At 42.9% G+C, this 16,071-nt stretch overlaps 1 protein-coding gene across 4 annotated transcripts; it reads right to left on the bottom strand.

Moving 5' to 3' along the window:
- Positions 1-1,272: 1,272 nt before the first annotated feature.
- Positions 1,273-15,966, bottom strand: LOC135493094 (ankyrin repeat domain-containing protein 50-like). Of its 4 annotated transcripts, none has more exons than XM_064779978.1 (6): positions 15,644-15,966; positions 15,249-15,469; positions 13,007-14,809; positions 9,958-12,464; positions 5,945-7,674; positions 1,273-5,711 (listed from the first exon to the last, which is right to left on the bottom strand). In XM_064779978.1, the coding sequence occupies exons 4-5, from the start codon at positions 12,421-12,423 to the stop codon at positions 5,950-5,952; spliced, it is 4,191 nt and encodes a 1,396-aa protein (XP_064636048.1). In that variant the 5' UTR covers positions 12,424-12,464; positions 13,007-14,809; positions 15,249-15,469; positions 15,644-15,966; the 3' UTR covers positions 1,273-5,711; positions 5,945-5,949. The 4 variants fall into 4 exon arrangements, with proteins under 4 accessions (XP_064636048.1, XP_064636049.1, XP_064636052.1 ...); XM_064779979.1 differs by having other exon boundaries at positions 15,310-15,469; XM_064779982.1 differs by having other exon boundaries at positions 15,854-15,966.
- Between the last annotated feature and the right edge of the window lie 105 nt (positions 15,967-16,071).

The following is a 16,071-nucleotide window of genomic DNA, read 5'->3' as shown; positions in this document are numbered from 1 at the left end:
CAGGATTCTCTTGCCAAATCTCTCATGTGGCACATCACCCAGTGTGAAACTACTGGAGACCAAGCCGCTCGTCGCTATCCCTGTCCCCGGAGCATCCAGTAAGAAACAAGAGGATTACCTACAGTGACACACCACCCGCTGTAGTCTGTCCTGACACAGGGACGGTATTAAACAAGAGGATTCCAAAGTGGCAAGTGTGATGTGTCGGTGTCCTGAGGACATCATATGTATGAAGCAACATTCTGGTGGAACATCGTTCAATGGTCTCCTCGGGGCACATAGTATGACCACAGAATTCTTTGGTGGCACATCGCCCTCTGTTTCATCAGGACATCCAGTATGAAACCAAAGAAGCCCTTGCAGCTCGTTGTCATCCATGTCCTCGGAACACCCAGCATTAGCCACGTTCCCTATCGGCAAATCGTCCAGTCCTCGGGACACCCCGTATGACACCATATTGATATACCGCACTGTCCCAAGATACATCAGACGATGTGAAAATATGGACTCCTGTTGTTTTATGTTGAAGCCAATAGATGTGATAGAGGGAATCTTGTTTCATTCGGGTGACCCGAGGACACGTCGGACGATGTGCCATTTGGACATCTAGATCTGTTGTTCAATACTGAGTGTCCCCGGGACACATATAGGACGATGAGCCAGTAGGGAATACGGTTATTTCTTCTAGGCACATCAACTGAATGTCCCGAGGACACATCAGACGATGTAATCTTGCAATTGGGAAACCTTTTTGTCTCCTACTTTAGCTCCCAAGGATATGTCAGACCAAAAGTAGCTTGGGTATATGTTTATTGGGTGTCCCGAGGACAAATCGGAGGATGTGCCACAATGGAATAATCTGTCCTGAGGACACATCGATGGATGTGCAAATAAAAGTGCATTTTGTTTTATACCGGGTGTCCCAAGGACACATTGGACGATGTGCGTACATGGTATCCTGTTGTGGCATACTGATGTCCCCGAGGACACATCTCATGATGTTCCACAATGACATCAGTCTGTTCAGTGTTTTTTACTGGTTGTCCCTGGGCTAGGACGACTATAGGTGTCAGCAGCCTGTTGCGGATTTGAGTCAGCCATCATCAGGTGCTCAGCAGATACTTAGGGTAAGGTGACAGGTGACCTCTTGTGTCAGACTTGGAACCAAAGGACACTGGGAAGAACAGTCTCCGAGCAGCGAGCTGTATCAGACAGGATTTCCCCTACCACACCTTGTACAAGGCGAGTCTAACAGAAGACAAAAATCCAATATAATGTTAAAGAAAATCTTTATTTTAAATGGATAACTTTTGATACATATACTTGGACATATCAAGACAACTATTAGCAATAGCAATGAAGCTAAATTACTAAGCCTTGGCGTTAAAACGTCAAGGTGGTTTTGAAACTGTGTTCCCATTTTTAAAGAGAGTACCGAACTTAGATTTCCATGAGAACGTCTGTCACAACAGCTTCTCATGAGAGCATCCATTTTGACAGATTCTCAAGCAACATCCTTACCAACAACTTCAGCTTCCATATCGAACAACTTCCTATGACATAACATTGTTGCATACGAAAGATATGTACTGTAAACTGAGGAATTTTCACAAGCGCTTCATTCTCATGACTGCACTGTCAAACAAAAACTTATACCACTCTTGTCTAGCGCATCAACCATGAAATTTCTGCACAACAATTTGCCAAAAAATTCTCAATTTACAGAATTTGATTGAGCAACAAATAATCAAAAGTTAATGGCTATGTTTTTGTCATGGTTTTGTTTTGTAATCTACAATGGAACAAATAAGTCACAGTATGCTATGTCGTCTTCGCTTACATCTTGATACATCAATTCAGTTGTCATAATATAAAGTTCACCACCAAGGCAGACCACGGGACAATTAAAGGTCAGGTTTGTTCAATCAAATCTAAAATTTGAAACTGAGTTTGAAATTTTCAAATTACAATTTAAGGAATTGAACCCGAGGCGGAGGACCTTGGTTGAGTTACCAAGACACTCGAGGGTGGAGCTAAAATACAGTCCAAACCCGAGCCGACAGGCGAGGGTTTGGACGAAATTTTAGCTCCACCCGAGAGTGTCTTGGTAACTCAACCAAGGTCCGAAGCCGAGGGTTCAATTTCTATTCTAAAATACCTCAAACTTAAAAAGATAGGCCACGAAATAACTTGAATATGTGCGAATTTGGCAAATTCCATCCATCGCCTGCCCGGAGCGCCGGTAGCGCCGTTGTTTACATTATGTTACGGCAGCCCGTATAGGAAGTCCGGATCGGCTCGCTCAAGTGACGCTAAAATCCGCGCAAATGGGCTATTTGGAGCGTTTTTCTCAGCAAATATGTGTAGTGCTCATTAAAAAACTTAGGGTGGTTGATGCTTCCTTGGCTGATTTGTGTTTGAAGCAGTGTTTTGAGAGCCTCAAACTTCTGAAGTGAGCTGTGTGCATGGTTCCACATTTTAGTGCAACCCGAGGGAACTTTGGTAGAGCATCTTGGTTGCGTGTCCAAAACACTCCACTCTCAGAACGAGGCTTATGCATTTTCCATTTAAAAGTTGACTTTACGGTACCAAGGTATTTTAGAATATAATTTTACACTGGTGTTGTAACACTGATGCAGGAACACTGCTGATGCCAATAAACTGTTCCTACCATCATCTCTACTTCTAACTACCAGCAAGCCACACGCACACAACTTTCACAAATGAAACTGGCCTTTAATTTATCAATAAGGTGTCTTTACTTTTATTGCAATATTTGCCCGTGACTAAACACATACTACCCTTATTCTCAAAACCTTGATCAAAATAAACCTTGGCAACCTACAGGAATTTTAGGATTTTCAGACTGACTAGCATGATACCGTCTCTGAATGGAGCTTTGAATTCAGGAGTGCAAATCTAAATTTCATTTCTTATCTGAAGTCTTGTTTTGTTTTGCTTTCAACATTTCATCTTTCATTCAAAAATCTAGTCAGTGAGTTATCCTCATTGAACTCATAAATTCCCAATTTGTAGTTATTTCTACTTCAGGATTGCACAGTGGATGTCTAGGTTACATAAAGTCATAAACAGGCGTCCTACATTCACGACAGAGAACATGTTGGTGCAGGCTTATTGGTGTAAATAAATACATCCAGAGTATTCAAATAAATTCTGGAAATCCTCAAGATGGATGTATTGAAGACAGTTTTATTTTATCATGGCACTAAAAAAGAAAAAAGTTGAGCTTTGTTACTACACATCAATACAGTTCTTTAGACACATACAAAGCAATATGCAAAATATTATCGACACAGTGTCAGTTTACATTTATTTGAGCAAAATATAAACACAATTAAAGCTCACAAAAATTTCTCCTATTTGTGAAGTTGACATTGGCACACAGAAAAGCCAAAGCATGGAGTCATCTATTATGAAATATAAAAACATACTTTAAAACATTCCATCAATGTGTTTTATAGAAGTGAATCTGACCGACAGAGTGATAAAATCATAAGCGAACAGCTCAGATTTTATGCTCCAAACACCTACGGTACATGTACATGGTGAAGAACAATATAAGTGTCCTAAGCCATCTGATAGAATGAATACAAGGGAAAGGGCCTTCAGCCGTCACCTGATACTGTCACAGCTTTGATGGCAGGGACAACATGATACATGCATTCCCAACCCTTGATTTGATACACATATATGTAATATCAAAACTACATAAGGCTAGCCAAAAATAAACATCTTCGACAGGGCAAAATATGTGACAAATGCACACATTTCTAGGTCATCTCAAATGAAAACTAACCAAGAGGATATTTTGCTCAAGGTCTTATAGGAAATTTTTAACTTTCAACTTCACAATGGGGTGGGTTAAAATTGGCTCTCTCATATTTTTTGGATAATTTGCAACCAGAAATATATGGATGTACGCTTAACGAAAGCCCAGCAACCAGTAAAGATTGCAACTGTAAATATTTAAGAAATTTTACAATGTTTTACAACAAAATACCTTGGTACCTGTGATATGGACAAAACCCCAAACAACATTCGGTCCCAACCATAATAAAAAAAGATTTATTGACTTTAAGGCAAGGCAATGCATACATTGATGGTACCAACATTTGGTGGAAGCACAAAAATTGGGTCCCAAGTCTGGTCATTTTCAATCCACCTGACCTTATCAACCTGGGTGTCCTTAATAAATAGGTATTACAGCATTGCACTCTAGTTTTATCAATCCTTGTGGAGACAAAATGCAAGACATGGATTATTTGCCTGTTTACTCCCAAAATTTAATCATAATGTTTAGATTTACACATACTCAAGATCATGATGACGATGAGCACTTGACTCGGCCTGGAAACTGCGTATACAGTCCACGCATCCGGAGGAAATTGTGAGCTAAATTATGAAGATTGAATACTGACAAGGCAAAAAATCATCATAGCGCAGGAAATGGCCCCAAAGAGCTTGAAATAGGAAGGTTTTTTGTTGCATTAACTTGTGACAATATCACATTACTCAATTGTTTGCTTATGTGATCGTGGGTGCCCTACCCCCTACCCCAGTCATGGAAGATAAGTTAAACCAGTATTTTATACATCTTGTCAATTCTACTATAGAAACGTTCAACATTTAAAGGCATACTCTGTTTGTGTACATTGTGTTTGTCTGTGCCACAAAGTGCAGATATTATACATGCAAATGCGTTGAAACCTGGCATTTATGGTACTTATATCTCAGTCAACACAACAGCATTTAGGGAACGCCTCAAGGAAATCTGTATCTGTATATCATTGACATTGTAAGCCACTCTGTACAATATGTGTAGATCTACATACATGTATATGATACATCAATGGCTATGTACAAAACTCACTCACGCTACGAAGCAAATAACAATACAAGTTCGTAATACAGGACTAAGCATCATGTACAGCCAGATGAACATGTCAGTATGCATCACAGGTACATACAAGATCTATGTACGCCACCACACTCAAAGCATACCAGATGAATTTATCATCAAATCATTTTCAAGTTACGCACCAGTACATTTTAAAGTGCATTTCTTCTGATCCAAGTGACGGATTCAAAGATGAGATAGACATTCAGTCTTGAAAACAGGTGACAGATCGATTCATGACCAACAGTTATGTCTATCTATGGCCCAAGTTGACATAGTCACACTTAACATTGGCACAGTGCTAAAGCATTATTTACAATATATCTTACAATAAATTCTGAGCACCAATGTCTCAAAGTACTGGACTAGATTGCACTTCTAACTGAATACATCAACGCGCCACCGAACACAACATGTATTTTGGGCACAGCAAGCCTACGTGTACCTTCGCTTATTTTTTCACATGCTGCTTGAAAGATCACGAAATTACACAGTGCCACAGATATACTTTTTGGAACAAGAAAAAGCAGTGAATTTCTTGTCTAGTGCTTGCCTATCAGAATGTAATGACCTCTTAAATAAAAAATTATGAATTTAATCAGGCCATGATCAACGAAATATATGAAAAGCACACATACATACTACATTGTGTATCTATTTTTCTTTGTGTAACAGTCAATGAAAATGCTGGCAGTAAACACATCCACGTAGATGCTCCAGGTTGAAGTCGTTCCCAACATTAGTTTCGCCAGAATGAGCTCCACCACGACCACTCCATAACGTCCAGCTCAAACTGAAACGAGAACACCAAATATGAGTCAATCATATGTCTACATTTTTCAGTAAACCAGAATCACGATACACCACTGTTGTGTCACCCGAGATACATGAAATATTGAGCTCACAAGAAGCACGCCTCTGCACAATTGATTGAACTTCTACCTCAATAAGAGGCATGTTTTCATTCTATGGTACGTTACATTACAAGAGGGGTCCACAATTATCATACAGAGTAAATGTACCTACATGCATTATAATGGTGTCTCCTTCTTGATTGGAAGTCCAGTCGGCCTCTGTGCCTTCGTTCGATGTGGCGGAGGTACAGGAGGGGCTCCACCAATGGCATTCAGGCTGTCCTCAGCAAGGTTGGCTAGCTGATTCACGTATCCATTAATATTCCCAACAATTCCATATGTCGGATTGTTCACAGTTGGATTCGAAATGACAGTCGGATTTGAACGAACTCCATTTTGTTTCTTGCGTGTTTCTGGCGACTTCATACTAAGGGCTCGTTGTCCCATTTTCGGGCTACCAGATTCTGGTAAAGAACCCTTTCGTTTATGCAGTTCTAACCTTGCCACGTTTGCTTTTGCACCCATGGCATGGGCCCGTAGCTGAGGATTTAACTGCCAAACTGGTTCTTCATCTGGCTCATCCTGGGCACTGAGAAATTCAGCGTTTGGGTTCATGATGATGTGAATCGATGATGGGAGAGGCTCTCGTTTTGGTGTGACATGCTTGGCAGTAGGATTTGGAGTCGTTGTGAACTGTGGCATACTTTCAGGGGATATGCGTAGCATGGCAAGGCTTTGAATGTCACTAATAGGTGAGCCCCCAACTGGTGTGTGCACTGGGCTCTGTGGTTCACTAACAGGAGACAGAACCCTGGACACAGGCCTGTTGCCCTTTCCTTTAGAATTATGTGTGCATTGCTGAATCTGCTGAGTGAAACTCAACGCAATGTCCATGGTGAAGGGCAGGCTTTGCAGCGAGGAGTTGCCATCTCTACGATTAGGGTCCTTGCGGTCTAATGAAGAGTTCGATGTCAAGTTACTGCTCGACTTAGATGACTGGTTTGACATGAACGACTTGCGCTTGTCAGCTGTAGATTCTGGGGACTCAGCTGGTGATGCGATATGTCCATTGGCTAACGCACTGACGTGGGTGAATGCAGAAGAGCCCGACTGCTTGCTGTCACCTGAACCACTCGCTGAACCACCGCGTTTGTTCACACCATTCGACGAAGATGAAACAGCACCAAATTCCTCAAGGATTGCCACACACTTGGTATGGCCTCCTTTAATGGCCACCCGCATGGCAGTGCGACCAAACTGATCAGCATGATTTGGATTGGCTTTATATTGCAGAAGTACTTTCACGACATCATCATGTCCTTCTTGCGCAGCAATGCAGAGAGCCGTCGCGCCCTGGTTACAAGTATGATTCACGTCTGCACCGTTCTGCAGCAGAAGCTTGACAATATCCACATGGCCCTGCCAAGACGCAGATTGCAAAGAAGTTCGGTTATCATTATCCACCGCGTTCACATTCGCTTGGAAGTTCAGCAACATTTCCACCATCTCCACGTGACCCTGCCATGCCGCGACATGCAGTGGCGTACGCCCCTCCAAATCACAGCTTTCGGCGTCAGCACCATTTTCGAGCAAGAAACTTGCCATTGCGATACGACTTTCGAGTGCAAGGACGTACAACGTTGATCGGCCATCCATGTCCTTGTAGTTCAAGTCTGTCTCCTGGGTCAAGAGATAACTGACTACCTCCTTGTGACCTTCGAAAGCCGCACACCGGAAAGCATTCTTGCCATCGTGTGCCTTGTAATCTAAAGGCGACTTCCCTTCGACTAGTTTTTGTACCACTTCCTGATGGCCTTCCTGGGCAGCGAGGATCAGGGGGATGCGGCCGTCGTTGTCAATCTCTTCAGGTCTCGCACCGCCATCTAACAGCTGCTGGACAACCTGGAATGACAAAGCGTTTGAAATTAGTGTATTTGATTTATGATGCAAGAAACCAGCACTAGTAGCAGAAGGATAATGATGGTGTTCTCCAAAGTGCCAAAACAATTTACAAAATGTATCAAGAGAAAATTTTGCTCCAATTTTGGTGATAATCTCACACAGAAATTCTGTTGCCAATTTTAGCAATTTTTTGCCAATTTGCAACTACTGCTGCACCAACCACGCACTTTTAAGGCATGCACAGGTTGTTTTTTTGATATAATTATACCTATCACAGGTAAGCAGACTAACATCAGCCCCGCATCGCTCTTTTCTGATTTACCTCTTTCACATAACAAGCAATATCAAAACTCACAACAAAAAATAATTTGATTATTAAAATTGCTGTGAACTAATTCAATGCTACATGTAATTGACAATTTGAACATGATAAGGTGAAGGTGATACATAAATGACAGGGCAGGTTTCAAAACAACGTTCCGTCTGAATAGATGTTTTTTGTCTTCAAATTATCAAACAACCGGTCGAGATATGAACAAGTTTCAGTTCAAAATTCCGGTCAAAACATAGTTTCGGACAGAATCAACAAGTAGCCTGCAGCTTTTCTGCTTGCAAAGTTATGTGAAAAGAGTCGAGTTCCACCTCATAAACAGCTCACCAAGCCGAGAGAGCGAGTATACAGGTAGTGTAAGCCTAGAAACTGCTCAATGCCAGTGGTGTTGAGTTCCACAATGCAGTTCACTTCCTTCAAAACAACACCTATCATAAGGAAGATGCACCAACAGGTGATTCTAGAAGGCAAAACTTAGAGCTCACTGAAAACAAGTACAACACTCAGTGATCGCAGGCCATGTCACAATGGGAGTCTTGGGAGTCTGAATACCTCCGAAATTCGACTTGTGTCGACATGTGGTTTCATACTAGATGTCACGCAAAGGTTGATGATACATTGTAGCTTTTGAGATTCACTTTTTGAAAACAGTACTAGGCGGAATCCTAGTGCCCATACACACAATTTCAGAAGTCATTTACAAATTTATTGACAAATGAAAATGCAGGAATTCTCATGGTCTATACACTTAATTAGTGTGCAATTGCCAATTATCGTATGACCAACACAGAATGAGCCATCATGTTGCACTGGGGAATTAGTAATACCAGAATACACTGCTGGTAATACATGAACTTCTCTCGCCAACTGAATGTACATGACTTTCTGTCTGGCTTGATAATGGAGATCAATACTGGAGACAATGTTGGACAATCAATGTATTGAAAACCCGCTGATGAACGTACATCTGGGAATATGCTGTTTAAGGCATCAGCACTGACTGCAGTGGTTGGAGAGTGATTCTACATGTTCTATTTATGCATCGTACATCTAGACTTCCTGGCTTCCTCTTAGAAACATATCTAAACATACAGAGTACCGTTTTTAAGAGAACTATTCGTTGACCATCTTAGATTGAAGACAATGCATGGAATCGCTCTCTAACTGAGTCTAACCACAGCAGATTCAGTTTTTGGACTTTCTGAAGTATACTCTTGTTTTCTTGCCAATAAAGACCACAGAAATGTACGAAGGCAATTCCAACAAACTATGACTAGCAGAGGAAATTAATCAAAGCTTATCACTTTACCCTGCAACCATACTGTTTTTCAGAACCTGTGCAATTAATTCTGCCAACCTGGCTTTATTTCTTCGGCAGTGTGCATGATATGGGCAGCCCATGCATAATGCCTTGTAAACTTTGTAATACTGTATCCTACTTCCATGAAATACAGTTGGTATCATACGCAAATATACAAGTCCGCCAGTATTTTCTATTGGAACCAACACTACCTTTGTACAGGTTGGTCATACACCTGGCATGCCAGTAATAGAATGATCTGGCCAAGGTGATTTCATGGCAAGCTGACTTTAAACACCAGTATATCTTATTACAAGAAAAGTTCAAAGCCTCGAGCTAGAATATGGAGGTAATTCCCAGAGCAAAGTCAGAAGGTACATGCAGGCAAACTTTGCGAACCTGCTGCATACTGGAATGATGAGAAAGAAATTGGCCGATGCGATGAATGATGCACCATGTTGTAAGGTATGGCAGCAGCCATGTTTTTCAAGACTGGCTTGCTCTAAAAGGGCTAGTAAACAATCATGAAGCCACAAGCTGAATTTTACAAAATTCTGAATTATATGTGAACCATCCCAAGATTAAAAGGATAGACTGTAATAATCTACCAGATGAATGGGAACCAAGTCGAATTCAAAAATGTCAAACCTACCTCCTTGTGTCCCTCAAAAGACGCCAAGTGCAGTGGCGTCAAGCCTGCGTTGTCACGGTGCATCTCATCTAAGCCACGTTCGAGTAGCTGACGTACGACATCTGGGTTGCCCTGAGACGCAGCGATGCTAAGAACGGTCCTACCCTCTGTATCAATGGTGTCGACAGCAGCTCCCCAAAACAACAACATGTTGACGACGTCCGAGTGTCCCATGGATGCTGCGGCGAGAAGGGGCGTGCGATTTGAATGATCCCAGTGATCTACGTCGGCATCGTTCTCGAGAAGTAACTCACAGACTTCCTGATGACCTTCGTAGGCAGCGACTAGAAGTGGCGTCATTCCGTCATGGTCAGCATGATCCACCGCAGCATCACGGTCAAGGAGTAGACTGACCACGCCAGAGTGACCTTGGCTTGCTGGAATACACAGTGCAGCAACTGATAAGGCTGTGCGCCCATCGCAATCCTCATGATTGATATCGGCACCATGCCCTAAAAGATGTTCCACAATTTCAACATGACCCATGTATGCCGCAGCAATCAGCGCAGTACGACCTTCATTGTCGACCTTGTTCACATCTGCACCGTGTTCTAAAAGCTGTATTACGATCTCGTCGTGTCCTCCCCAGGCTGCGGCTCGTAGCGCCGTCCGCTGATCACTATCAGCATGATCCACTTGCGCACCAGCTTCAAGAAGTAATCTGACCACTTCTGTGTGACCACCCCAGGCCGCTGACCGCAACGCAGTCCAGCCATCATTGTCAGTATGGTCAACATTAGCACATGATGTGAGAAGCACAGCGACTATATCAGCGTTACCCTGTCTTGAGGCAAGATTCAGAGCCGTCTGTCCATTTTTGTCAATTACTTCCAAATCAGCCCCTCGTGTCACTAACATATTGACCAACTGTAAATTGCCTTGGTATGCAGCGTTCATGAGCATAGTTCGACCATTTCCATCGAGTTGGTCAATCATGGTTTCATCTTCTAAGAGACCAGCATAGGAGTCATCCTTATTTTCACTAGATGCTGTACTGCTTTGGGTTTCATCATGTACGGGAATTCGAGCCCCCGCCTCTAAGAGGAGTTTCCGGACTTTCGGTTCCTTTGGCATGCCACATGTCAAACTGTCCTCGACGTTCGTCCCACACATAACCATCCATAATGCGAGATGAAATGGATAAATCGGAGGCTGGAAAATGCTTTTCCCAAGGTGAAGCGCAAAGTCCTGGATGTCACATGGAGACAGGCTGGAAGCATGCAGAGACAAAGTCATGGCTATCATACCATGACCTTCAGCGGCAGTGCAAAGATACTTTTGAGTGCAATGTTTGACATCGAGGAGCCACTCGGCAAAACTGTGATGGAACAGTATCTTTGTGTTGTGGCGACCATCGATGATGATTTTGGAAAGCATATCTACACGACGACAGAACTCATCACGATTCAGGTTCGTGTTGCGTGTCCAGGCACATAAATACAACTCATCTACGGTAAGAGGGCAACGTGCAGCCAAAATTGCATTCAAAATTGGCTGAATTTTCACAAACTGTTTGCGCACAAACAGTCGCTGACACAGCCATAGGTACAATCCATTCAATGTACCAGGTATTTCTCGGATTTCGCGCAACATGATGAAATTGTCCGCAACCCCATCCAAAACTTTTTCCAAGTAAAGAAAACAACCGTTGCTTTTGATATGAAGTTGATTTAGCATCTCAGCCGTGTCTCTACTGAGATGTTGCCGGAGGTCCTCCTCCTGATCAAGGCGGCACAAGATATACTGCTGAACATCTCGCACAACGTGAGACTTCCGCAGATCATCCAAACTGATTTTTCGAAACCCTGTAAACATACGCGTGACAGACTTGCTCTGTTTGCGTGAAGAACACACCAGCAGCAGCCATTTTGGAAAGAGCGCATGATGATTGGCAAGAAGTTCTGCAACTGTCCGACTACCGGATTTGTGATCGCTTATCGACTGAAGATACGACTCATCTATCGAATCAACAAGCAAGAACAAGTTCTGTGGCGGTGGCTGCAATGACAGCAATGGCAAGAGGACACCCTTTTTGAAAGCTTCGTCGGGATTTTTCTCACATTCTTTCGTCTCCAGTGCCGTCTGGACAACAGGGTCACTAATCGCATCCCCATATCCCTCAACAAGCCCAGACTTTCTAATCTGTTCAACAAGGCTTTGTATAAACTTTGTCAAGTTCAACGTATCAATGTCATGAGCTTGACAGAAATGATACGCCAATAACCGCCGATTTAAGTTCCGTTGTTTTCCATGACTAGTAGTTGGCCAGACTAGTTCACAGCAGAGGGAGGTCTTGCCGCAGCCTGGCCCTCCCATGATTAAAGCACCGCATGTTTTGGCCGAGGGCCGGTTCTCCAGGCAATGGTTGATTTTGCTGAAGCCCCATTCCCGACAAAAGAAGCGTTTGCCACGCAGCAAGCTATCCATCTTTTATATCAAAATCTATCCTTCCTACTCCCAATATGTATCTGAAAATAAACAGGGAAAAAAGGTTAGAATGGGAAAACCCCGTCAGTTTGGAGGTCTGAATAGCCTGGGTGTACGTGTAAGTTTGCTTTTTGGGCCAGTCTTCAACAGATTAGAGTACGTGGGACTGGGGACGATGGACGGAGAAGAAGGGTTTGGGCACTACTGCAGGATCCCTTACAAAATGACCATCACTTCCAAAATGTTCTATAGCTAACCCTAACCAAAACCTCTCTTTGAAGCATTTGTCAGGGATTCTGCAATCAATCAAGCCAGGGTTTGACCAGTGGCAGTGAGGTCACTTTTTCATGGAGGACAGATGGCACATTTATACAGCGTGTACTGACCAGCATCATCAATACGGATGCATTATGCATGAAGAAGACATTAAGGGTAACGCATTACGTACATGTATGTACACGCCTATACAATGTATACCCGTACGTGTACACCCTTCAGGATCGAGCACAAACGGACACGCAACTGTCAGACGATCCGTAGCCGATATCTAAAAATTTCAAGCCGGAAATATAAGATACTATACCTCATTTTCAGAAGATGTAGTCAGAATCCTAAAATTCTACATCTTTCAGCCGTAATCAACGTCGAAATTCATAGAGACAGAAGAAATCTGGCCTGTCTGCCAGGCTGTACAAAGGACAGTGCATACTCATTGCAATCCACTACGCATGTCTGGGGCCCTCCGCGCAGAGTTTCGTAGTGTAAACTCTGTATACCGTGCAAGCGTATCCGTGCGTGGAGACTAAAGGTGATCTCACCAAGGCCAAACCAAAAAAGCGACCATCAAAATCGTTTATTGCACACTTTGACCAACTTTCATTTTTGGCAAAATTGTAATTCCTTCTGTTCCTATTTCTGTCTTGCCACTACGTAGAGCCTATCACAACCAGTCCATTTGCATCGGCCTTTGAGAATCCTCCGTAGGCCGACCCATCCCGGCCCATCCCATTATGTCCCATCTACTAGGACAGCCACCACTCCTATATACAGATGAAAATACCCGGAAAGCTGGTTTCTTATTTGGCCCTCATGTAGGACTTGACCATGTGCTCGTGTAGAGAAATGATACTTTCAATTTCATTTCATTTCAGAGACATGGTCAACCCTGTAGAAACAAGGGGATAGTCCTTCAATAATAAGTGAAGAAGGTCTGGCTGCGCGAGACTACTCTGATAAAAATGACCATTGCAGAGACTCTTTGACGTAGGCATATACTTTTTACAATTAAAAATGCTCTCAAAAGACGATAAGGAATGGTTATTTATTAACATTTCCTATTATCATTTTACATAAATAGGTTGGCGTTAGGTCGCGTGCTTTTCTTTCCTCGTGACAATATACAGCAAAATAGTTACAACCCCATAATCGCGCTATCAATCCATAATGAGATCACGGTGACCCGTTATAAATGTTTCGCCAGCTTTGTTATTTTGCCGCTACGCGGCGCGTTGGGTCCTTGCGTCGAGTCAGTTCTATCATCACCCTGAAGATGGCGTTTGTGTTGTTTTAACGTTGAAGGAAATATCAAAATAACAATTTTGCCACCCAAGGCCACCATCCTGTGTAATGCGAAAGTCGAAAGTAGAAAGTCGAAAGAAACTCATCAAACTCGTATTCTATTGTAAAGAACTTATTTCTAAAGTTAAATAATCAACTCACATGTCCTGAAAGTGTAAAAAAGACTACTGGGAGGAAGACAATGTGTACTAACGTTAATGATGATCCTCTCATAACAGACTTCGATGTACCCGCCATTAAGTAAAGGAAAGCTCACAAAATGGCAAGCTGAGACGAGGTAAAGATACACATTCGTAACCCTAAGTACTCAATCAGTCTTTACAAAGACAAAACATATTCGCTAATTTTTCTCTGACGTCATTGCGATATTTCTTTCCGCCCCCGATACAGTAAAGGTAGAAATTGATAGCAAAATTCATATCCCAGATAGTCAGTAAAATGAAATGGATGCAATTGAGTCGCAGACTCCAGTACTCCACACGAAGGTCGTACGGTGCTGCAACCTCTGGGATGCCCATTATGATCTCGTACAGTCTATAAGGAATAGATGTCATGACATAAGCAATACTGACGAGGATTAACATTTTGGTCAAATACGTAGTCTCCTTCTCTCGTGTTTTCTGGCCTTCTTTGCTCACACCCATTTTGTTGCTTTTCTTGGACGCATTTCGCAGCACATTGAAAATCCACAGGTTGCAGGCGACAATGATGACAAATGGGAGGATGGTGCCAATAGCCAACTGAGCCGCGAGTCCCAGTGTTTCCAATTCGGGGGCGCCTTCTACTACCATACGTAAAAGACCCTGACCTAAAACGATTAAGATAAACTGATTGAATAATGAAAAAGTCCAAATGATTCTCTTCGTCAGCCTACGACCAGCCAGCAGGTGAGGAAGCGGTAACGAAAATTTTCGATTGGTTGATCGTAGGCCGATATTGAGCTATCATGTAGCCCTCCACAATCTCGAATACCAGGGTTAGTTGTGTAATCGTTATGAGCTCGGTAAGTGCCGAGTTAAAGGCCCTGAAGCACAGGATGCCTCTGGTCAAGCTATGGTCAACAAGCCAGGGTGTGAGGCACTGCACGTGGCAGTCTTTATAGTGTCATTGCGGTTTTTGCGCCATCTCTCGGAATGGAAAACTCACTGGCCACTTGCTTACACTACACCACTGAGATTTCTAAATGTGCATCAGGACGACAATAAGGATTTGCAATTACAAAAAGTAACTCCTTCATCTCTTTTTACCTGTTTGTTCGTGATATACTATTTTATAAGTAAACATACAGTAAAGATTTAGACCACAGACCAAAATAAACGTCACAACAATGGTCACGCAGGTCCGTCTGGTTGTGCAGAGTCTGGGAGCAGCCATCGGGAATCGAACTACAATCAACCTATCCACTGTCATCTCGGCGAGGAAGAAACCAGAAAGGATTGCAAAGGAAAAAGCGAAGTAGTTCATCAACCTGGAAAAGTACCGGTAAAACATAGATGTATAATTGCCAAAACCAGGAATAGGAGGTATTCCTGGTTGACCGATTGCTCAATTTCCGAAAGCAGAATTTAGGGTCAGTTCCAGTCTTACTGACTAATCATAATGTTCCCCGCTGTTATCGAACCATGTGTTGTGGAACACTTACTGCATTTCAAGTTCTGTCGGTGGTCTTGTGTCCCAAATATGCTAAAATATTCCCCACTCCAGTTCGACGACGAGGACCACCGAATCAGCCAAGCCAATAGCAGTTATGTAGTTGCATGTTGAAATCCGCCTGTTGTCCTTCTGCAGAGTTATAATGACGGACATGGCGTTCCCAAACAGCCCCGCAGCTATGACAGGTATCCATGCGTACCTCGCGGCGATGTGGTATACGACCCGTAAAACACTAAGCACGATCTCGGAGTTCACCTCAGGCAATTTGCAGATGGTTTCCGGCGAGGCAGCGATGGCATCATCAGCCATTATCTCCATCTCGCCGCCGAAACCCATTTGCAAATGATACACCATGAAAAATGATTTAACGACGTCTACAGTGGCGAAAGCGTGATCAGCGTGTAATCTGATACATTA

The sequence above is a fragment of the Lineus longissimus genome, chromosome 9 (assembly GCF_910592395.1).
Source record: "Lineus longissimus chromosome 9, tnLinLong1.2, whole genome shotgun sequence".
NCBI classification, from domain to species: Eukaryota; Metazoa; Nemertea; class Pilidiophora; order Heteronemertea; family Lineidae; genus Lineus; species Lineus longissimus.
This window is presented reverse-complemented; position numbering and strand designations above follow the sequence as displayed.

Bases quoted from the DNA above. Each gene is read 5' to 3' on its own strand.
- LOC135493094 (XM_064779978.1), bottom strand. From the start codon at position 12,423: ATGGATAGCTTGCTGCGTGGCAAACGCTTCTTTTGTCGGGAATGGGGC. The intron at 7,675-9,957 runs GTAGGTTTGACA...TTGTCATTCCAG, and splicing joins CTTTTGAGGGACACAAGGAG to GTTGTCCAGCAGCTGTTAGA.